We start from the raw sequence: 25,000 nt of genomic DNA on the forward strand, positions 1-25,000 counted from the left end.
TCGTTTTTTAACGTCCTTGGCTGGAACTATATTTACCCATTGTGCTCCTGTATGGTGCAGACTAGCAGTGATACGCTTATACTGGTTCAGCAAGTTGATTACACACTCGGTCATGTTTTTGATGATTTCGTTTTTAATTCAATGAATATCCTCCATTTCCATCAGCACTAGCCATAAGCTAATGCCAGTGAGTAAGACCACTGGTTTTTTAAAGATCTTACTAGGTTCAATGTGACATTTGCTACACTAACTAAAGGTGGAGATAATTGTAACTCAAATTTTTGCTTGCAACTTAAAGCATAACAATTAACCAAAAATAAAACTCTTATCTGAAAACACTTTTAAGGTGTATTGATGTATTATTACATTGTTTCTACTTTTCTCCCTAAAATATTTTATATATTCTGGTCATGCATTTACTTGGTATTGTATCAATACCAAAATGTGCAGTATCACATTTACTCCTTGATTCACACATGCCTAAAGACAAATTAACTAAACAGTATAATTTTTAGTAGTTAAAATAAGAGAAAAGACAAAAACTGGGAACATGATTTAGACTAGAGTGTGCTTTTTATTAGGACTGGATTCCATTGAGTGGCATACATTTTCAGTAGGGCAAGACTTTAAACACATTAGTTTTGTTCAGGGTAACTATTGTGTACAATTGTAATGGTCAGATCTTTTGATGTCTTTATATGTCTGATATATACGGTGTTATAGTGCAACACAAAGATGTAGAAATATGTCCAATCACAGACCTTGTCTTTCTCTACAACAGGTTGTTACTCTCATAAGTGGACCCTGTACATTCCCAGTAAGAAGGTAAAGTGCTGAGGAGGGAAGCTGGGACTAAAATACTGTTTCCATTGTTTCTTCCCACGTCGACTACCACTGCGTTCGTGTAGGTGCAAAATTGTTCCCTCTGCTCCACGAGATGCAAGGCCTCTTGTCCTGGAAATTCAGGAAATCTCTGTTTTGGGTATTTGTTTAAAAAAAACATAGTATGAAATCACAACAATAAAGGTTTTTGCAGTGGTAGCTCAGTTTTTTACAGTTTTTTGGATTTCCATTATTTCTATTTGTTTGTATTGCGACACGTGACTTCTTCCCGGAAGTGAAAACCAGTGTTGTTTTCGCAGCATGCGAACCATTTGAGTTCAAAAGAGGCTTAAGTCTTCCTGCAAAAAGCAGATACGAGCAAAATAATCAAACTATGCAATGGAATAAATCCCTATGCTTGATCAAAAAAAGATTTGTCGAGTGATATCAAGGATTCTACGTTGGTCGCGTTCTCAGACATATCGAACTATCGTGCTCCAGACATCATCCTACACGACAAAACAGATAAAAACTTGGAAAAGTATAGAGGTCTACAACTTATTTGTGTGTGGCTGTGTCACGGAAATTGGTATCAAGACTCTCCCAGGTAAAATCAAGTTGCATTTCATGATTTCACTTTGCGTTTACTGATGTTTGTTGCTATAGCGTGTTTTTCCTCGGTTTTATCAAAATACAACTATAGATGTCAACATTGTGTATGTGCTGAAAGCTTCATTTATAATCGTTGCCTTTGGTAAAAGCTTAACTTATAGTTTTTGTTCACATTTGCTTTCTCTTTTACCATGAATTGATTAACGTGGACCCCGATTTATACGGAATATGTACTCTACTGTGCAATCTACTAATAAAAGTTTCAATCAATCAATCAATCAATCAATCAATCAATCAATCAATCTTATTTAGACTCGCCGAGTTGGTGCATTTTGAAACATTTGTAGCAAATAATATCAAGATAATACTTAAATGGGAAATACATGTTAAAATTGTATCACACACACCTTTAATGGAGTGGTCACTGCAAACTTGTGCATTCTTGGACTTGGCTCCCTTGGACTAGGATGCATGCTACTTTTGTCGTCTTTTTTCAAAATATCTCGCACTCTTCCGTTATTCTTGAATACCTCTCCTGGAACTCTGAAGAATTGTTTATCCTTTTCGCGATTTGAACAATTCGTACTGCCAAAATAACACAAGCATAGGACAATTTTTCTTCGAGAAAGGCTAAATGGAGCTTAGTACCCATTGAAACAGTACGGCGCCCCGAAAAGGACATGGGGAAAATATTTTTTTAGATATGTTTCTCGTGCGCACGAGAAACATAAAACAGAGCTAGCTTGACCACTAGGCGTATTAACTGGGCGGGACGTGAGCCGGATGTGATGTCAGTTACATCTCAACAACATACAACATACATCCAAAACCCTCAAATCTAGACTCCAAACATCCCAGAACAAGCTAGTCAGATTACTTCTAGACCTCCACCCCAGATCACACCTCACTCCTACCCACTTCTCCAAAGTGGGCTGGCTCAGGGTGGAGGACAGAGTAAAACAACTTGCACTGAGACTAGTCTATAAAATCCGCTACACCTCCCTGATACCGAAGTACATGTCAAACTACTTCCTTAACGTAAATGACCGCCATAACCACAACACCAGGGGGAGCTCCACGTTAAACCCAGATTCCGATCTAACAAAGGTCTAAACTCATTCTCCTTCTATGCCACATCAACACTCTCAACAGGTGTAAAAGAAAGGGCATCTCTATCCTCCTTCAAAACCGCACTAAAAGAACACCTCCAGGCAACTTCAACCGTAAACTAACAAACTTCCTTTCACATCCAACCTGCCCGGATTGTAAATAATCAAATGTAAATACAGTAATCAAATGTAGATACTTATTCTTATTCGTGTGCTCTCTGATCTCTATCTCTATGTCCACTACTTGCTGTACATATCCTACCAAGTCAGTCCTACACTGCTCCAATGTCCATTTCTCTGATGATGCAATTGTTGATGACTGAAGTGTTGATATCAACCAAACCTAACCCCCCCCCCCCTCCACACCCCGGATTGTAAATAATGTAAATAATTCAATGTATATACTCTGATGTTTATTTTGTGTGATGACTGTATTATGATGATAGTATATATCTGTATCATGAATCAATTTAGGTGGACCCCGACTTAAACAAGTTGAAAAACTTATTCAGGTGTTACCATTTAGTGGTCAATTGTGCGGAATATGTACTGCACTGTGCAATCTACTAATACAAGTTTCAATCAATCAATCAATCAATAGGAAAACATTTTTCGGTTTTGGTTTTTGTCTGACCTTTTGGAAAGAATCACTAACAAAAACCGAGACACAAGAGTACCATAAAACAATGCAAATTAAGATTTTGTAAATTAAAAATTTTTCAATCTGCAGAATTAAACAAATGCAAAAGAATCATGCAAAAACCCCTAAAACACAAAAGAAATGCTGCAAGTTGACAGAAAATAACAGACGCTAGCAAAGCTACAAGGGGTACTATACCTGAGAAACATCCGTCTTTAGACACATAAGGGGGATGTCCAGAAAAAACACTTGGCAATAAAAATTGTTTGCTCTTTAATGCTGTAAATTATGTCATGTCTGGCACCTGTGGGAGTCTGGCTATATTGTATTCTATCATTTTTAATTTTCAGCATTTTCCAGTGGAACTTGTATTGAATGGCATGCACACATTGCACAGTACACACCGCAAAGTATAAAACATGGTAGGCTATAGGCTAATAGGAGTTAGCAGCTACACAACAGCTAAGTACACAATAGCACACAAGCTAGAAATACGTACTAACTATGTGTCCTTAACTGAACAATATTGCAGTCTAAAAGACAACATTTGTCATTATAAAGAATTTGATGAAAAGCTGTTGATCATGTGTGTCTACGTCGACTTAAAAGCATGGAATTTTCATATCCAATCTGATATTTCGATACATCAGCAAAAACCCCTGAATAATAATAAAATAATTATCGAGTTGTATCAGCTTGCATCTAAAACCTCCGATATAAGCGCTCCGATTTAAGCAGTGCTGCAGCGCCTCCAATATTCACACAAGGTTGGTCTTTTCTTGTTTTTTAGTAGTCATTGACAAAAGGTAAATGAGTTAGACTATGGGCTATTAGGTGCTAGCAGATACACAACAGCTAAGGACAAAATAGCTAGACATTAGGGGTGTGGGAAAAAATCGATTCAAATTTGAATCGCGATTCTCAAGTTGTGCGATTCAGAATCGATTCTCATTTTTTTAAAAATCGATTTTTTATTTATTTATTTAAAAAACTTTTTTTAAATTTTTTTTTTAAATTAATCAATCCAACAAAACAATACACAGCAATACCATAACAATGCAATCCAATTCCAAAACCAAACCCGACCCAACAACACTCAGAACTGCAATAAACAGAGCAATTGAGAGGAGACACAAACACGACACAGAACAAACCAAAAGTAGTGAAACAAAAATGAATATTATCAACAACAGTATCAATATTAGTTACAATTTCAACATAGCAGTGATTAAAAATCCCTCATTGACATTATCATTAGACATTTATAAAAAAAAAAAAAAAAAAAAATGAACAATAGTGTCACAGTGGCTTACACTTGCATCGCATCTCATAAGCTTGACAACACACTGTGTCCAATATGTTCACAAAGATAAAATAAGTCATATTTTTGGTTCATTTAATAGTTAAAACAAATGTACATTATTGCAATCAGTTGATAAAACATTGTCCTTTACAATTATAAAAGCTTTTTACAAAAATCTACTACTCTGCTTGCATGTCAGCAGACTGGGGTAGATCCTGCTGAAATCCTATGTATTGAATGAATAGAGAATCGTTTTGAATCGGGGAAAAAATTGTTTTCGAATCGAGAATCTTGTTGAATTGAAAAAAAATAATCGATTTTGAATCGAATCGTGACCCCAAGAATCGATATTGAATCGAATCGTGGGACACCCAAAGATTCACAGCCCTACTAGACATACATAAAAAGTATCCTTAATTGAACAATATTACAGTCTATAACAGGACATTTGTCAAAATATGCAAGTATCAAATAATATGGTTGCATATTACTTACAGATTCAAAGTCTCCAAAGCGTGTTTAAAAAATATCCAGTAACAAACGTGTCCGCATCATTCAATTGACTGCGTCATGAGCTTAACCGAATGAGTACTTGGCGTCCCCAAAAAGCAATTACCACTTCAACTTAAAGACAGAATATGTCCATACCAGATGGTTAATAATATAGTAAATAGGTTAGTGCTCTTCATACCCGCCATTGTTCTTTGTTTGAGTAATTTCACTTGCTTTTTTTTAACATTTCACATTAAAAGTATGTATGAGTTGTGCTGATATCGTGTCGTGGCATATAAGAAGTGAGAAGGTTGTATGGGGACACCCCTAATAAAAACACAGAGCACTTACCGTGGGACTCTTTTAAGCCCTGGTCAGCTATTCGTTTTCCGACAGTGTCGTCAGCTCTGTCTTCTGGTGAACACCACTCTACAAGAGGCCTGGATTTGTCCCCCCTAAGTGTCCACACAAATCATAAAAATATGTCAGACATACAGTACATTACATGCATGTGTATCAGTACTATAACACCCCCATTCAGGACTAATCTGGAATACTACTCATTACCACTAACCAATCCTGCGTCTCTGTTGTTCTGAAGCCTTTGGCGAAGGGGTTGCTGGCAATCTTCAGTTGTGTGATCTGAGAAAAAGAGGTCAAATTGAGAAAAATCTTAATGTATATATTTTTTTACATTTTCATTCCTTACCCTGTGGTTTTGATAGGCAGTGACTGCCATGAATCGTGTCTCGGGAAAGAAGAAGGAGCAAAAGTTTCTATTGGCATTTAGATGACTGTCGCGGGCTGGATCTGCATACACTACATGCAAGCGTGGCTGGTATCGATGCATGGAATTCAATATCATCTGGCAGAGAAGGGAAGAACATGTGGCGATTTAACATATATTTTGTCGACATTACACACACAAAGACTAGAACTAACATGTCCGTTGTCATCCAGCAGGTTGTTCGTGAGTTTGAGCATGTCAAAGGACACAGTCTGCTTCATCCACTGGGCCCCACGAGCCGGTGAGTCCGGGTGGAAGTGCATACGGCTCGGAGCTGCAACGTCTGCTCGACCTCCCACCAACCAGGATGAGCTGTGGAATGCATATCTGACACACACACTCGTAAAATAAACATAAATTCCTGTCTTTTTACAACACTAAAATTAAAAATACAGATATTGATTTACTTAATGTGTATTGACCAGTGTTGGGACTAACGCGTTACTTTGTAACGCGTTACTGTAACGCCGTTAGTTTCGGCGGTAACTAGTAGTCTAACGCGTTATTTTTTATATTCAGTAACTCAGTTACCGTTACTACATGATGCGTTACTGCGTTATTTTACGTTATTTTTTATGTAGTATTGGCTAGAAACAGAAAATCTGAGTGTGTTTTATTGGAGCGCTGCGGTGTCGTCCTTCTGAATCTCTTGTGTCACAAGGAAGAGGCGCGCTCTGTGTGTGTGTCTGGGTGTGGGTGTGGGAAGGGGAGGGGAGGGGAGGGGGGGCGTGTCTGTGTTTACTAACAACGGAGCCGCAGTCAAGTTTCTTAACATGGAGATATTCTCACTTCTTTTTTTTTTGTCGAGCACAAAGAAAATAACATTTCAGTTAAACGTAAGTTGTGTCTTGGATCAAAGATCCCGTCTACTGCCCAAAACAGCAATTTAAATCTGCTGAAACAGCTACAAAAGCAACATGCTACGACAAACCTAGTAAAGAGAGACCCACTTCACCTCCACCTCCAACAGTGGCTGGATTTTAACGGAGACACTGCTAGCCAGGACATCATTGATAGAGCCATTGCATCGTATGTGCTAGAAGACATGCAGGCTATTTCTACAGTGGCAGTGAGCCACTAAGTGAGCACATAATTAAACGTAATTTTTTCTCAGATTAATTTTATTTTTATAAAATATAAAATGTATTTAATTATATTTTGTTCAAAATTGTTTCTTTTGATATTGCTGTGATCAAAATCAAAATCAATGACATTTAAAATGATATATTATTGAACACACAGAAAAATAAATGAGTGCACTTACTTTTGGCCTTCCTATGGTCTACACAAGATCCAGATGGTGCAACTTCCTGTGGACCATGTGACTCATGAACTATTCCAAATTATTCAGACGAGGTAGTGTGTTAGGGTAACAGGACTGAGTGAAAACCCAGGAACTAAAATGTGAACTTTTAAAAAAATGTTTAACTGAAAAGCATAAGGAGTAACAGAAATATGCGTAAAAATATAAAGTTTCTTAAGGATTTAAATGACAATATTTTATGGTAAAGTCTATTTTTTGAAAACGAGATCAGGCAACAAATACAATAAATCTATGAAATTGTATTTATAAATCTGCAATCAGATCAATGTACAGGACACTTAACTTAATAACAAATATAGTTGTACAGTTAAAGTTATTGTGTATTCAGACTAGCAGTCTTTTTCAAATCTGATATACCGATATCGGAGTCGTAGAGTATTGGCTTGTATGGATATTTATCCAATATGATATCATACAGACTTTTATTTTTTTTTTAGTGTTAAATGTTAGAGAAAGCTTTATCAAGTGAAATTACTCTAACAGAGACCAATGATAGGTCTGAAAAACATTAACATATATCCATTATTAAAGGGGACCTGCACTTTTTTTGTGTCGTTCACAAACGTTATGAGAGACAAGAACACACATGTCTTTTTTGGGGGGGATTTTAAAGATGATAAAAAAAATGTTTGGAAGATGCAGCTAATGGGAGTCACAGTTGTAGCCTTTAAAGCCCTCTAAAACAACTTCAAAAACCTCCATTATTGTGGAATTTGGAGCCAAGCTATTTCGACATAAATGGAGTGCTTGGCCAAAAAAACGGAAAAAACGTCCCCGGCCAGCCGGACCAAACAGACAACTGTCCATCGAGTGAGTCACACTTTATATTGATCATGATACATGCAGCACGTCATGCGTGTATCATGACAGACAGCATACAAGTCTGTCTCGCTGTGTACAAACAAAACATGAAATGTGGGCTAATATTTTACAGGTACGGTAATATGATTGTTCATTTTTTTCAGATTGGTGTCTTATCGCATTGTGTTGTGCAGTACAAATTCAAATGCGTTTTGTGCTTATCTCTTTTCGTAGCTAGCTTTTACGGCTAATACCAAAGCATGCCAATGACTTCCTCTGTGTTCGCTCTTACATTAACAATGTCACTACAGCTTGGTTATTGTACAGGTTACAGAACGTAACTCAAGTATTGTTGACGGTTTTTGAATGCATTTTTAAAATGATTTAGAAGTAGAATTGATTGCTCCCAATAACTGCAAGGATGAGTCGATTTTTACATGTTAGGATGCAAAAAAAAAACAACCCAACGTTTGTCTTCTTGTCTATGAATGTTCTCATTCATCCAGGTCATTGACATCTCAGGGCATTCAATCGGTCGCAACTGGACTGTTTGGTTTGTCTTAGAAGACGAGTAGGCTTCATCAATTCATGCTCATAGACTTAGATTGGTCAGATCTAGTCCAGCAGCTGGTGCCAAAACCCCAAATATTTATACTCCTAAACCAGGAGGGCGTGCCTGGGCAAGGATGGTTTTGCCCTATCGTAGTGAGTTCTTTTCCCCAATATATGAATCAGTGCATTTATCATTAAAAAAACCCAACTACTAAGTCGACACATGACACAGCATAAGCGGGCAAACTCTTCAGGCCAAGACTCAGATGTCTACCTGCACCTCAGGGAGAAACAGCACTCCTTTGAGAACAAAAATGTACAGATTCTGGACAGGGAGAACGGATGGTACGAAAGAGGAGTGAGGGAAGCCATTTACTGTACGTCAAGGTTGAGAAACCATCTCTGAACAGAGGAGGTGGTTTGCGACACCACCTGTCCTCCACATACAACACTGTCCTTTCAACCATTCCTAAAATACTCTGCAATTTAGCCTCTAACAAATAACAGGAGTTAGAAACACTCTGGTCTCAGAATGTGACCAGAATGCCACTTATGCCATTTGTCCACAACTGAATGGAATGTTAACGTGGGGTATTTTGGACTGGTAGTAGTCCATCCACAGCGATAGTTCTGCCACACAATACCTCAATGCAAACGAGGGGAAATTACACTTCAACGACTGTCGTTGGCTTTGACAGTTAGGATTGCTCGTTTGCATCAAAACAGTTGTTTTTCTCACTATGATAGGGCAAAACCATCCTTGCCCAGGCACACCCTCCTGGTTTTTTGGTGTATAAATATTTGGGGTTTTGGCACCAGCCGCTGGACTAGATCAGACCAATCTAAATCTATGAGCACTAACTGATGAAGCCTACTCGGATGAGAGGCTAAACATCTTACAAGACAAACCAAACTGCAGTTGCTATCGACTGAATGCACTGAAATTTTGTCTTCTTGTCTGTCATTATGATTGTGAACGATGGGCAAAATTCCAAAAAAAGTGCACTTCCCATTTAAGTTTCTGGAATCGACTTATGCTGTCTTAAAGTTGAAGTGGGGTGATAATTTGTTTTTAGCTACACTTAGTGGCCACAATAATTTGTTACGTTGAGCTCATGATGTAGTAATATTCTCGACGCAGACACGTTTGTTACTGGATACTTTCTAACATGCTTCTACCTTGGAGACTTTGTATGCGCAAGAAATATGCAACTATATTTATTCGATATTTGTTTATTTTAACAAATATTGTATTTTAGGCTGCATTATTTTTCAATGAAAGACACTGATTGCGTATGTCTGTGTGCTATTGTGTGCTTAGCTGTCGTGTAGCTGCTAGCTCCAAGCAGCCTATAGCCTACCATGTTTATCTTTTGTAAATGACTTGACTAAAACACAAGAAAAGACCAACCTTGTGTGCTTATTGGAGGACATTTAGATGTTAACTAGCTGTCCTGCTTTGTACAAGTAAACGCACTGCAGGACAGCTTGTTTTGTATCGGTCAGAGGTTTTAGACGCAAGCCGATGTAATCTGTTACTAGTATTTTGCTGATATTGGACCGATATCAATATCGAATTGGGACACTTTTAATGTATACATTTGATTTCTTGCAAATGGAATCGGCCCATGTTTCTTTTATGTTCTCCGTCACCGTAAATTATATTCACGACTCACTTCGTCTTAGTCTTACCTGTATCTTTTGTCATCTACAGGGATAAAGTCCATGACCAGAACATACTCCGCAGCAGGATCCATCCCTGATAGTTTCACCTGGAACGCTGGGAACATCCTCCTAGCGTGAGGGGAATGAAAGATTTCAAACAAACCCCCCCAAAAAAGAAGCGACGAGGAAATATTGTACGTACCGTCCGGCTTTGGTGACTATCATCTCCGTGCCGAGCTGGTCGAACTGCAGCCAAAGTGCGTGCATCTCCAGCTGAACTCTGACCCCACTGACTTGGGGGACCTTAATGATCGACAGAGACGCTCCATGTGTGCAACACACCGGAGACAATTTGCAGCTCGGAGGCAGCGGCGAACCTACAGAGAGAAAACGCATGGGGTGAAAAAACTAATTTTTTTAAATTGCAAAATACTTACCATTCAGTGTCTGAGATGCCATTTTCTGTGAAGGGTCAAGTATTTTTTTCTTCTAATAACAGCGTCTTTCCTTACATTATAGACTTTGCAAAGCAGTACTGTTTGATCAGAACAGGTACCCTCCAAGTCCGGGGGCACGATGCATAGTGTCGACAGCATCAGAAGGGCGAGCTGGTTTTATACATCTTGCACTTCTCACTGGGGACCACAAAACCTTCCTCATCCATTACAATAAACATAATGTCGCAGTCACAGCTGCGCGCACGCATGTGGCCCCAAGACCTTTCAGTGTTAGTCTGCCAGGCACACACGTTCTACTTCTTGTTAACTCCTGTTTCATTTAGCCCGAAGCCTAAATGTTGCCCTGTCTTTACTGGCGAGTACCACATTATTAGCTTCCAATCTGAGTGTGGAAAGATGGAAATAACAACAAATTGCTTCTACCAGTCTTCTTGGGAATTCTTTCAATGTTATGTTTCAACACCGCACTAATTATGGTTATGTGCATTCTTTAAAACGGAATAAAACGGCATATTTAAAGTGGCGGTTGGCTTTTTTTAATGTATTATTTTTTTTTACATTTTTATATTCATCATGTGCAAATGTACTTATTTGAGCTAGTTTCAGGGGAAGAAAAGGTCATGCTTAACATCGAGGATGTGAATCTAACAACAACTCACGATTCAATTTTGATTCTTGGGGTGACGATACGATTCAGAATCGATTCTCGATTCAATTCGATTCTCACACTATATCATATGGTATAAAAAATAATAAAACCTTTTTAGTTTTTAAAAAAATATTTCATTTAATTTCTTGTTCAATCAATCAATCAATCAATCAATCAATCAATCAATCAATCAATCAATCAATCAATCAATCAATCAATCAATCAATCAAAGTTTATTAATATAGCCCTTAATCACAAGTGTCTCAAAGGGCTGCACAAGCCACAACGACATCCTCGGCTCAGATCCCACGTCAGGGCAAGAAAAAACTCAACCCAATGGGATACAATGAGAAACCTTGGAGGGGACCACAGATGTGGGGATAAGGCAAATGTTTTATTCAACAAGTATATATAATATTTTTAGCCACTGTAAAATTACACACAGTTTGAAGAGTAACACTGTGTTTGAATATTTAATTAGATGATTCTTTGGTGTACCACTAGATGGTAGTTTGAGAATCACTTGTATATGATATTGTTATAGGTGCACCTCTGCGTAATATTGTATTCTTATTAACATTAAAGAAAACAAACAAGAACAAATAAATAAATATAGATCAACTTACAACAAAGAATAACGCTGTTAAAATGTTTTTTAGTCTGTGACAGAAAAGATTTACAGTGCATCAATTTGCAGGAAATAAAAGAAAAAAAATGTACACCTTATTTAAACTAGAAACATTGTTTGACCCACTTGAACCATTTGATAATGAAAAATAAAATAAAATAAACGCAATAAATAATAAGGAAATAGTTAAAATCGTGAAAAAATGTAAATCTAAGACTTCAACTGATTGTAACAGAATTGATATGGAAACGATAAAAAAGGTTATTGAAGAGATCTCAGGACCATTAATGTATATTAGTAACCTATCATTTCAAACAGGTACATTTCCAAACAAAATGAAAATAGCTAAAGTTGCACCAATTTATAAGACTGGAGACAAACATCAATTTACAAATTATAGACCTGTTTCTCTACTTCCACAATTTTCTAAAATCATTGAAAAACTGTTCAATAACAGATTAGAAAGTGTCATAAATAAAAATAGAATACTCGAAGAGAACCAATATGGATACAGAGCTAATGTTTCAACTTCAATGGCTTTAATTGAAATTACAGAAGAAATTACCAATGCAATAGATAGTAAAAAATGTGCGGCAGCGGTTTTTATGGATCTAACTAAAGCATTTGACACAATTAATCACAATATTTTAATCAAAAAACTAGAACGATATGGCATCAGAGGGTTAGTCTTAAACTGGATAAGAAGTTATCTAACGAACAGGAAACAATACGTGAAGCTAGGCGAACACACGTCTACAACGCTAAATATATCCTGTGGTGTACCTCAGGGATCAATACTAGGACCTAAATTATTCAATCTCTATATAAATGACATAAAAGTAAAGTTACAAAAGATTTAAAGTTAGTATTATTTGCGGATGATACAACAGCGTTTTGTTCAGGAGACAACACACAGGAGATAATACAAATAATAACAGAAGAAATTAACAAATTAAAAAGATGGTTTGACAAAAACAGACTATCGTTGAATCTTAGTAAAACTAAAATAATGATATTTGGTAACAGTAGAAGAGAAAGTCAAACACAAATACAAATAGACGGAATAGAAATTGAAAGAGTAAATGAAACCAAATTTCTAGGTATAATGATTGATGATAAATTGAACTGGAAATCTCACGTAAAAAATATACAACATAAAGTTGCAAGAAACATGTCAATAATGAATAAAGCAAAACATGTTCTAGACCAAAAATCCCTTCATATTCTCTACTGCTCGCTAGTGTTACCATATCTGAGCTACTGTGTAGAAATATGGGGAAATAATTACAAAAGTACACTTCATTCATTAACGGTGTTACAAAAAAGATCAATTAGAATAATACATAATGTTGGATATAGAGAACATACAAACCCTTTATTTATTGAATCAAAAATACTGAAATTCCACGACATAGTGAATTTGCAAACAGCTAAAATTATGCACAAAGCAAACTATAACCTGCTACCCAAGAATATACAACAATTCTTCTCAAAAAAAGAGGAGAAATATAATCTTAGAGAAAAACGTAATTTAAAACGTGTGTTTACACGTACAACACTTAAGACCTTCAGTATATCAGTATGTGGAATTAAATTATGGAATGGATTAAGCAAAGCAATCAAACAATGTACTAATATGATCCACTTCAAGAAACTCTTCCAACTTAAAGTGTTTACAAAGTACAAAGAAGAAGAACCATGACAAACATTCTCAATTTATTTCATCCATCCATTCATTCATTCTTAAAGTAATCTTACTTATCTCATCATATGAAATATGACTTACTTCACCAATTATTATTATCGAATTCTTACTATTATTTATTTGTTTATTTTTATTGTGATTACTTATGGAGTTTATTGTGAATAAATTGTGAACAGGAAGTGAACAAAAAGTTTTGCAACTGTTATGTAAAGAAAAGGGGTAGGATTAAATAAGCTCTGCTTCTTCCTACTCCTTTTCGAACATGTTGAAAAGAGAAATTGGAAATTGTGATGTATCATGTTGTATGCTTGCATGTTCGAAATAAACTCAAAACTCAAACTCAAAAACTCAAACTCATAATGAATTCATATTGATCAGCAACATTAACTCAAGAACACAACATATAAAACATTTAAACCTACAAAACAAAAATGAATAAAACTATTTGTGCAGAAATTTTTTTTTTAAATCAAAATGAAGAAGAATTAATGACTATAGGAACACATTTTGGAGAGCACAGCTTTTCGAAGCAGGCTTTGAACGATACTGCATGGCTGCATTAAGGCTTTTCACCCCCCCACCCTCTGAATTTAAAATACTTTCGGAACGTGATCACATTTATTTAACTGTTTGTGTCACGGCGCAATTGCAATCCCTTATGCCTTCTGCTGCAAGCTCGGCTGGCACCTCCGCTGGCAGCGCGCCGGGACACACCCCTGCTCGCTCTGGCCGCATTGCGGCCACGCGCCGGCAAAGCTGCAGGCAATCAGTAATCAGCGCACCTGGGACTAATGAAGACGGACATCATAAAGACCAGCGGACCCGAAGATCCAGTGCCGAAACGTAGTTCACTCCTCGTAGTAAGCATCCCGTCTTTGGCTTCCCTCCTGCGTACTTGCTCTCTCTTTGTGACTTCCCCGTTTCCATGTCTTATGCCCTTCGTGATCGAGCGGTGTGCCTCGACTTCCTTCTGGATTCCGGACTGCCTCCCTTGATCCTCGACCCCTGCTTGGACACGGACCTCGTTGCTTCTCACAAGCCCCCGACCGCTTTCTTGCCCACAGACTTCCTTCTCGCCTTGCCCCTTTGGTCTGGTGAAGGATTCATCCAACACGCACATTCAACAAACTCTGGTAACATTTACATTATTAATTCTACACATCGTCTTGCACCATTCATTTAGAGTAGCATACACACCCCAACACTTCATCATCAGGTTCAATAAACATATTGAACTGATTCTTGCTGTTGTGACATCTCCTTCCCCCGCCATACGTAAAAGTTTGTGTCAAGCTAGTTGATGACTAACACAGGCCTCAAATAACTAGAATTTCATTTAAAAGACCACTCCCCCCAACATTACAAATGTTTTTTATTTATGTGAAAGAGTTTTTATACCTTCTTTAATCAAACTTGAATTTAACGTGATGTCTGTTTGTACTGAAAAAACCTCATTGGAAATAAGTTTGATAAAAAAAAATTTTTTTGTGTGCAAAATTAAATATGCAACTTTATTAAAACGTAAATTAAAACTGACATTAAGTGGGGACATTTGCCATTATAAGTCCTATCAGGGATGGAGCAGGAAGTGGGTGGGAATAAAGTAAAAGTAAAAGTAACATTTCATATTAAGCGCCCTGTCATTCATTAATTGACATTTTACATGTGTTTCTTCACACAAAATGGGGCCCCAGAGGGATCACGAGGCATATGTGTATATTTACATGGAAGAAGAATTTATTTCCTACTTAATTCTACTTTCTGCATTTAATTATACATTATACAATGTTTCTCTTCTGTAAAATTCCTCTTTATTTAATTAAGTCTATTTTCTCTTCAATTGGTCAACGTGTTAAACACTAGAAATTAACAAACCTTATGTTGGCGTTGCTTGGTTGGTACAGCAGACGTGCCAGCAACCTGGAGGTTCCAGGTTCGATCCCCGCTTCTTCCATCCTCGTCACTGCCATTGTGTCCTTGGGCAAGTCACTTTACCCACCTGCTCCCAGTGCCACCCACACTGGTTTGAATATAGCTTAAAGCTGTGGATAATGGGTTTCACAATGTAAAGGGCTTTGAGTCTTTAGAGAAATGCGCTATATAAAAAATAAATGTTTCGTTGTAGCAGAGCTTGGAACTTGTCATGGTTGTGTCGGGTGTTGTTGCTATGGGGCCGTACTTATCAAGCTTCTTAGAGTGCCATTTTACACTTAAGTCCTGAGAATTTGCGAAATTTAGTCCTACTCTCAAACTTAAGAATAAAAGCTTTTTATCAACGTTCTTAAGTCTAAGAATCACTCCTACTCTCCACGATATTTAAGAGACCTTCAGAGGTGTCTTAAGTGGTTAGGAGTTGCCAGCAGGGGATGGCACTGAGGCGAGAGAGACGTGCGCGAACGTTCAGGGAACGGAACAATGTTTTGGTTTTTTTTGATGACGAGCAGCTGATCAAACGGTATCGTTTAGACAGAGCGGATATTATTTTTGTCACAGATTTAATACTTTTCGATTCCTTGTTGATTTCTGCATGTGTCTGCAGTGGGCTAGTATATATAGAGCCACCCACACCAGTTTCAAATTAGTTGCCTAATTAATGAATTGGAAAGAAAATGTTATGACAGTAGCGTAAGTGTGTGGCCGTGAGGTGAGTGACGTCAGTGAGTGTGTGGGCGATAGAAGAGAGGGAGCGGTAGCGTGAGTGCCGGCGGGGACTAGTTTGTTTTGTATTATTTTGTAGTTTATTGTCAAAATATACACTCCCATTGTCCACTTAAATATTTCCAAGATATTTCTTTATTCTTAGACAACGGATTCCCTTCCGTGATTGGTCATTTCTATGGACACAGAAATTACGTCACCTAAAATTCCGTTTACGGCACATAGTAATGTCGTAATTCAGCTCTGAGTGTGACACTTAAGATTCAGTCCTACACTTCGCTGAAAGTGTGAGTAAGACGCTTGATAACTAACTTTTAAGTGCAGCTTTAAGCGAAGAATTTATTTACTCTTAAGTCAACTCTTAGCAGACTTCTTAGGAGTAATTCTAAGAAGCTTGATAAGTACGGCCCCTGGACCCCAGGATGCAGTGACAACAGCGAAGTGCACGTAAAAATATTTAACTAAAACTAGTGCAACTGGGAAGTGACCAACAAGGCAAAATAGATACAACAATCATCTCTTAGTTGGTAGAATCTTCTTATCTGTAAAACACTATTCTACCAGATATTCACATGTCTACAGCTCTTACCTAAAACCTTGTATAATATAGATATTTTCTACAATAAAGTAGCTCATTTGTGTAAGTGTGTGTGCATGTGTGCATACAAATGTGTATGATTTGGTGGTGTTGAAGGTTTCCAGCCTAGGGGAGTGAGAGGGGGCTTACCCTAATAAAGAGCATATGTTAAGACTGTCAATAAGCCAATTCACATCATGGATTCATCAGCTCATTAATCACAGCTTTCAGAATCACTGGAAGATATATCACTTGTTATTAAACGCCAACTCTCAATGATCAATGATGGCCTCTCTGTAGGCTGCCTGTGTAGAACAAAGATGCCTTATTGTTATTCATTTGATCAAAACATTACTGTAACTCGACTGGCGGTCAAATCCGGCCCATGAATCAGTGCGGCCTGTGAGTTCAGTTCAAACTTAGCAGTGACTGACATTTTTGCATCAAATCCCTGAAAAACACCAGAGCACTCTTGTCATATGGAGGATCTTTGACCAGTGTCCTTGTGTCACATATAGGATATAGAATGTTTTGCAATAGGCCTGTGTATTAACTTTGCTTATCAATATATTAGCTATTTGCTGAGGTAAAATGTTTTCACTTCCAATACAATACCAATTTTAAAGCCTTGAATTTTGGCCGATTCAGATACTGATTGCATACGACAGTGTTTTTCAACCTTTTTTCATAAAAAACATACGGAGGCACACCACCAGCAAAAAAGGTTAAAAAAATGAAACTCCACCAGGTTGTCGTGCCGTATTTTGAGTTTGTTGTTGTTTCCTATGTGTAGTGCTTTAGTTCCTGTCTTGCGCTGTTATTTTGGTGACTTTTCCTGTTTTGTTGGTGTTCTCCTGTAGCAGCTTCACGCCTTCTTTGGAGTGTTATTGCCCTCACCTGCTTTGTTTTCGCAATCAAGACTATTTAAGTTGTGTGAACGCTATCCTTCTTTGTTGGGACATTGTTGATTGTCATGTCATGTACGGATGTACTTTGTGGACGCTGTCTCCGCTCCACACGCTGTAAGTTTTTGCTGTCGTCCAGCATTCTGTTTTTGTTCACTTTGTAGCCAGTTCAGTTTTACTTTTGTTTTGCATAGCCATCCCTATGCTTCAGTGCCTTTTCCTAGCGGGACTTGCCTTTTGTTCATTTTTGGTTTAAGCGTTACATACCTTTTTACCTGCACGCTGTTTCCTGCATATTGGGATCACGACAAACCATCCTCGATGCGTTCCAACTTCTACAAAGCAATTAACCACCTGCTGCCACCTACTGATATGGAGTATTACATGGTTACCCTGCCAAGCTCTAGACAGCACAGGCATTAGACAACGGAACATTATTATAATTATTGATTTGCAAAAAATATTTTTTGGACCAATTAGGTGAAGTTGCATAATTTCCCACGGCACACCAGACAATATCTCACAGTGGTTGAAAAACACTGGCATACGATATCAGCACGAATATTAGCATACATACTTTTATTATTTTGTAGTGTTGAATGTTAGAAAAGGTTTGATCAAGTGAGATTACTAAAACCAAGAAAAATAGTAGGTATACAAAAAACCCCAATCATTTATTATAATTTGTCTGGAATGGTCTTATGCTGTTTTTAAGTTAAAGTGGAATGGTAATTGTTTCATTGGTGACACCCACTGGCCACAATTGCTCGTTAAGTTAGTTGAATGATGCGGACACGTTTGTTACTGGATACTTTTGAATATGCTTCTGCCATAGGGACTTTATATCTGTAAGTAATATATGGATTATAGCGTGTGAATGTTGTCTGTCTATCTGTGTTGGCCCTGCGATGAGGTAGTGACTTGTCCAGGGTGTACACCGCCTTCCGCCCGAGTGCAGCTGGGATAGGCTCCAGCACCCCCTGAGACCCCGAGAGGGACAAGCGGTAGAAAATGGATGGATGGATGGATGTAGACTACAAAGTTGCTCATTTAAGGACAATGTCTCGCTTGTGTGCTATTGTGTGCTTAGCTGTTGTGCAGCTGCTAGCTCCAAGTAGTCTATAGCCTAGCATGTTTACTTTTTTTAAATGACTTGACTAAAATAAGAGAAACGACCAATCTTGTGTGTTTATTCGAGGACATTTAGCTTTTAACTGGCTGTCCAACTTTGCACAAGAAAACACGCTTCAGGACTGCTTGTATCAGAGCTATTATAATCAAGCCTATATCATCTGATACTTGTTTTTTTGCTGATATCGGATCGGGACACCCCTACTTATTACTATATTGGCTAGATGCTGAGCTAAAAAAGTAGATACCTAAAGATAACTTATAAGCCCTTAGTATTGGCCGATTGCGATATTGATCCGGTGCAATATCAGCATGCATAATACATACTTTTATTATTTTGTAATGTGGAATGTTAGAAAAGGCTTATTAAAAGGCTTTGCCTATATATATATATATATATATATATATATATATATATATATATATATATATATATATATATATATATATATATATATATATATATATATATATATATATATATATATATATATATATATATATATATATATATATATATATATATATATATATATATATATACACAACCGTTCAAAAGTTTGGGGTCACCCAAAAAATGTTGTGGAATAGCCTTCATTTCTAAAAACAAGAATAGACTGTCGAGTTTCAAATGAGAGTTCTCTTTTTCTGGCCATTTTGAGCGTTTAATTGACCCCACAAATGTGATGCTACAGAAACTCAATCTGCTCAAAGGAAGGTCAGTTTTTTAGCTTCTCTAACGAGCTAAACTGTTTTCAGGTGTGTGAACATGATTGCACAAGGGTTTTCTAATCATCAATTAGCCTTCTGAGCCAATGAGCAAACACATTGTACCATTAGAACACTGGAGTGATAGTTGGTGGAAAAGGGCCTCTATACACCTATGTAGATATTGCTTTTCCTTAAAAAACAAAGACATTTCAATGCGACCCCAAACTTTTGAACGGTAGAGTATATATATATATATATATATATATATATATATATATATATATATATATATATATATATATATATATATATATATATATATATATATATATATATATATATATATATATATATATATATATATATATACACACTACCGTATATATATATATATATATATATATATATATATATATATATATATATATATATATATATATATACACACTACCGTATATATATATATATATATATATATATATATATATATATATATATATATATATACACTACCGTTCAAAAGTTTGGGGTCACATTGAAATGTCCTTATTTTTGAAGGAAAAGCACTGTACTTTTCAATGAAGATAACTTTAAACTAGTCTTAACTTTAAAGAAATACACTCTATACATTGCTAATGTGGTAAATGACTATTCTAGCTGCAAATGTCTGGTTTTTGGTGCAATATTTACATAGGTGTGTAGAGGCCCATTTCCAGAAACTATCACTCCAGTGTTCTAATGGTACAATGTGTTTGCTCATTGGCTCAGAAGGCTAATTGATGATTAGAAAACCCTTGTGCAATCATGTTCACACATCTGAAAACAGTTTAGCTCGTTACAGAAGCTACAAAACTGACCTTTTTTTGAGCAGATTGAGTTTCTGGAGCATCACATTTGTGGGGTCAATTAAACGCTCAGAATGGCCAGAAAAAGAGAACTTAAATCTGAAACTCGACAGTCTATTCTTGTTCTTAGAAATGAAGGCTATTCCACAAAATTGTTTGGGTGACCCCAATCTTTTGAACGGCAGTGTATATATATATATATATGTATATGTATATATATATATATATATATATATATATATATATATATATTTTAAATTATTATTTACTATCTGTTTATATTATTTTATTTTATTTGTGATTATTATTATCATTATAAATGTTTTTAATTTTTTTTATTGGTGTATCTGCAATTATTATTACTTTGTTTTGTTTCTTTGCTGTTTTTTTTCTTTTTTGGGGGAGGATAGGTGGCATCGTTGGGATATAAACAAAAAACTATTTTGACATTTAGGGCAGACAATAGATGTATGATGTATGCAAATATGATGTAATGGATAGGAATGTCTTATGCTGGATGTCAATAAAAATTAAATGAAAAAAAGAAAAAAAAAGAAAAGGCTTGATCAAGTGAAATTACTCAAACAGAAAACAATGTTAGGTACGAAAAACACCAAACTTATGCTGTCTTTAAGTTAAAGTGTAGTGGCAATTGTTTTTTAGTGACACCTAGTGGCTACAATAATTTAAGTTAAGCTCATGACACAGTACTGATGCGGACACATTTGTTACTGGATTCTTTCTAAATCGCTTCTTCCTTGGAGACTTTGTATCTGTAAGTAATATGCCACCATAATTAAATGATACTTGTTTGTACTGACAAATATTTTAGACTCCAATATTGTTCAAATAAGGACACTGATTACATAAGTTTAACATGTGTGCTATTGTATGCATAGCTGTTGTATAGGTGCTAGCTCCCAGTAGCCTATAGCCTACCATGTTGACCTTTTGTAAATTACTTTACTAAAATACAAGAAAATACCCTTTTGTGTGCTTTTTAGAGGACATTTGTCTGTTAACTGAATGTCCAGCTTTGCACAAGTGATGCAAGCCGAAACAATCCGATTTTTCTGCTGATATCGGAATGATATGTGATATCAGTAACAGATAGACAGCCCTAGTAAAAGGTGTAGCAGAGCATTGCATTGACTTTACATACACAATAGTGAATGAAGGGAGAAGTCCCGCCTATACCTTTATGAAACTCTGGCCCCCAGACCAAATGTACATGATTAATGATATACATAAATGTGTCATGCAATATAAAACATGATTGACAGGGAGAAAACTGGTTTCATAAACATGTTTATTCAGCTGTATTTTGCCAAAGCTGAGTTTCTATGAGACAAGCATCATCACACAGAGCCACTTCTGATAATCCATTAATATGAATGCACAAAAAAGGTCAGTCTCTGACAATGAAAGCATGCATGTGTTGAGAGTGTAAGTAGTTATGACTGTCATGCTTGAAAAACAAAAGGTGCCCAAACAAGCGAGTTAAGGAGCATGAGTCCAGCCATTTTGTTGCGAGGAAGTGCATCAATTAGGCATCTGCTGTGTGTAGGAGGATGATAGGGGATGATAGGGAATGGTCGAGAACTGACAGGTACAGGATTGGTGCGTTAGACTGTGTGGCTGACCAGGATTTAGCTCTTGCTGACGGTCGCGTAGACAGCTTCGAAGATGGCGGAGAGTTTTTCCTTGACATCCGCAGCCAAAGGTGCAATCTTCTCTCTCAGAGCAGTGAGGTCGTCAGCGCTGATGGACTGTGCGTTGCCGTAGGCCTGCTTCATCTGTTCTTTGTATTCGTTGACGTAGGGCTCAACCATAGCCTTCAACGTCTCCAGCTGTGCATAAACCTTTTCACGTACAGCCTCGACCATGGGCAGGAGTTTGGCCTTGGTCTCCTCAACGTTGACGGACACCTTCTCTTGAAGTTGGGCTATGATGGGCTCCAACTTGGCTTTCAGAGCGTCCATCTCAGCATTGTGTTTCGCCTGGTATTCGGTGATCACGGGCTGCAGAAGAGCACGGTACTCTTCGATGTGTTTGTCAACGACCTTCTTCAGTTCAGCTTGTTGGGGAGCCATTTTTTCCTTCAACTCCTTAATATCGTTGGCGATACTATCACGGATTGGCTGAACGGCGTCGGCGATGGTACCGACAACGCTGTCAGTCACGGGAGAAACGGAATCCTGCAGTGCCTTGAGCTGAATGTGGAAGTCGTCCAGGCGCTGGACAAGCTGGACTCTGGGTAAGAACAGAGATGAGGGGAAGAACACCTCTTTTTAACCAAAGTAAACCCGCAAAAGAACAATAGCACAGGTATCTTTAGCAAGAGACGCGATACAATGTCTATTGAAATTGCCTTACTTCAAGTCTTTGTACTCGGTTTCGTCAAGATTGTCCAGGGCTTTTTTTGCACTTTCCTTAATCTGAGTCAGGTAGACATCAGCTGCAGCCCGGACATGAGCCAGCTGGGAGGGGGCATCAGCCTGCAGTGAAGCAGCCTGGGAGCCTGTGGGGAAACATGGATGAAGAGTCTCGAAAAGATCGGAGGAGAAATTTCCACTTATTTAAATTGTCTTGAGTGCAATACTTACCAATGGCCAGCAGGAGGGCGAGTGCGAGAACAACAAACTTCATGATGGAGGTCTAAAGTAAACAAAAAAATGCTTTAGTGGACCATAAACACAACCTATTTGTCTAGTACACACAATATATACCCAGGTTAAAAAATGTTTAACACAACAAGCATTGAGTTCTTATTAAAAGAACATGTAATGTGGGTTGATAAATTTAAAGAGACAGCTCTGGCAGATTTGGACTGCTTGCTAATCCAAATCCGGGTATTTTAGTTAGATGTAATCATAGAATTAGCTCGTAAAACCCTCTGGAGACGCAGATATTTCAACTCGGAGGCACATTTACTAAAAAGCAACAATAAAACATTAAGGCATTAAACTCCTGAGACGAACTCAACACGACTACAAGTCTACAGCCTGTCCGACAGATCAAAAAGTTCTTTGGTCACCCAAATCCCAGTTGCAGCTGCAGCTTGCCTTACCTGGTCAAGTTGGTGAGGAGACTGAACAACTCGAGGAGAAGGCCACCTTATATAGCGCTCGGATAAGGGATGAGTCCTCACGTGGAGGAGGGGGGAAGGTGTGCGAGCTGTGTGTCTCCGTGGAAGTGGACCTCACCCCCAGACATCTCTCTCAGCAGGGGACTAAGTTGAGAGTTCAATGGTCACCTGCAGGGAGAACACTCAGTACGCGGTTGAGAAAAGGGATGGAATTTGTCGAACCGAGGTCTAATCTGGTAATTTCATTGGCGATATTGATGAGAGGGTTTTTTTTCTTTTGTAACAGACGGACATGAACACTACTGTAGACTGCATGTAAGGGGAGTTCAAAACAGTTCATTTTTTTAGACATGCAGGGCGATTGAAAAGTAACTCCCTTTTGTTGTATGATTTGTACTATTATTGTCAAAAATTCTTATAAATTTGTTTTATTTTTAAACATATTTTACAAATTATTCACAGTATTTATTGTATTTTCTTTACTTTTTCATCCTTTAGATTGATTCATTATTTATACGTTTGGAGGCTCTACTGGACAAACCATGCATGCCGAACATCTTTTTATTCCACGCCAGCCACCCATGTGAAAAATAATTAAAAAAATAAAAAATAAAAATAAAAATGTCAAATAATATAGAAAAATAAATAAATAAATAAAAACGCTTCCCTCACACATACATTTTTTGTAAATAAATTATAAAAATTTTAAAAAAGTAGTTGCTTTTCAATCACCCCGTATATAAAGTAAATATATTTATAATTCCAGATAAGCACTGGAATACAGGACTAGCAAAGGTGTATCAAAAAGTTCACTTCTTTCTGCTCCTTTTCATTCATGATTCATTTTAATGTTGCATCGATTGTTTTTATTTGCTGTTGAGGGAGGGAATGAAAATGAAATTGGAAAAAAAAAGAAAGTTGAAAGTTCAGCTGACTCTATTTGTACTTGGTGGGTTAAATGATTGCAGAAGATGAGACATTAATCTTGGCACTATTATTGATATGAAGCACACACACACACACACACACACACACACACACACACACACACACACACACACACACACACACACACACGCACGCGCACACACACACACACACACAAAATATATATGTATATATGTATATACATACATATATACTGTACACATATATATATATATATATATATATATGAGAGGTTTTTTTTTCTTTTGTAACAGACGGACATGAACACTACTGTAGACTGCATGTAAGGGGAGTTCAAAACAGTTCATTTTTTTAGACATGCAGGGCGATTGAAAAGTAACTCCCTTTTGTTGTATGATTTGTACTATTATTGTCAAAAATTCTTATGAATTTGTTTTATTTTTAAACATATTTTACAAATTATTCACAGTATTTATTGTATTTTCTTTACTTTTTCATCCTTTAGATCACATATGTCAGAGTCAAGGCCCGCGGGCCATATCCGGCCCGCGAGAAGGTTTTTTACGGCCCTTGGGATGATCTTGATTTATTATTAGAACCGGCCCGCAGACCGCAGATCTTTTACACGC

At 37.2% G+C, this 25,000-nt stretch overlaps 2 protein-coding genes across 2 annotated transcripts in view; both read right to left on the reverse strand.

Moving 5' to 3' along the window:
• LOC133663032 (T-box transcription factor TBX1) overlaps positions 1 to 17,218 on the reverse strand; it is a 20,244-nt gene extending 3,026 nt beyond the window's left edge. Inside the window, exons 1-8 of the mRNA XM_062067212.1 lie at positions 17,138 to 17,218; positions 16,565 to 16,574; positions 10,310 to 10,400; positions 10,135 to 10,236; positions 5,921 to 6,092; positions 5,688 to 5,843; positions 5,553 to 5,620; positions 5,330 to 5,433 (exon numbers count right to left, since the gene is read on the reverse strand). Coding sequence (XP_061923196.1) covers positions 5,330 to 5,433; positions 5,553 to 5,620; positions 5,688 to 5,843; positions 5,921 to 6,092; positions 10,135 to 10,236; positions 10,310 to 10,400; positions 16,565 to 16,574; positions 17,138 to 17,218 — 784 coding nt within the window. The remainder of the gene's footprint in view (positions 1 to 5,329; positions 5,434 to 5,552; positions 5,621 to 5,687; positions 5,844 to 5,920; positions 6,093 to 10,134; positions 10,237 to 10,309; positions 10,401 to 16,564; positions 16,575 to 17,137) is intronic.
• Positions 17,219 to 21,666: 4,448 nt separating this feature from the next.
• On the reverse strand, positions 21,667 to 23,545 carry apoa1b (apolipoprotein A-Ib). The gene is made up of 4 exons (XM_062068020.1): positions 23,445 to 23,545; positions 22,981 to 23,032; positions 22,751 to 22,895; positions 21,667 to 22,627 (listed from the first exon to the last, which is right to left on the reverse strand). Exons 2-4 carry the CDS (start codon positions 23,021 to 23,023, stop codon positions 22,024 to 22,026), a joined length of 792 nt encoding a protein of 263 aa, XP_061924004.1. The 5' UTR covers positions 23,024 to 23,032; positions 23,445 to 23,545; the 3' UTR covers positions 21,667 to 22,023.
• Positions 23,546 to 25,000: the final 1,455 nt, after the last annotated feature.

Source organism: Entelurus aequoreus, linkage group LG13, assembly GCF_033978785.1.
Source record: "Entelurus aequoreus isolate RoL-2023_Sb linkage group LG13, RoL_Eaeq_v1.1, whole genome shotgun sequence".
Classification (NCBI taxonomy): domain Eukaryota; kingdom Metazoa; phylum Chordata; class Actinopteri; order Syngnathiformes; family Syngnathidae; genus Entelurus; species Entelurus aequoreus.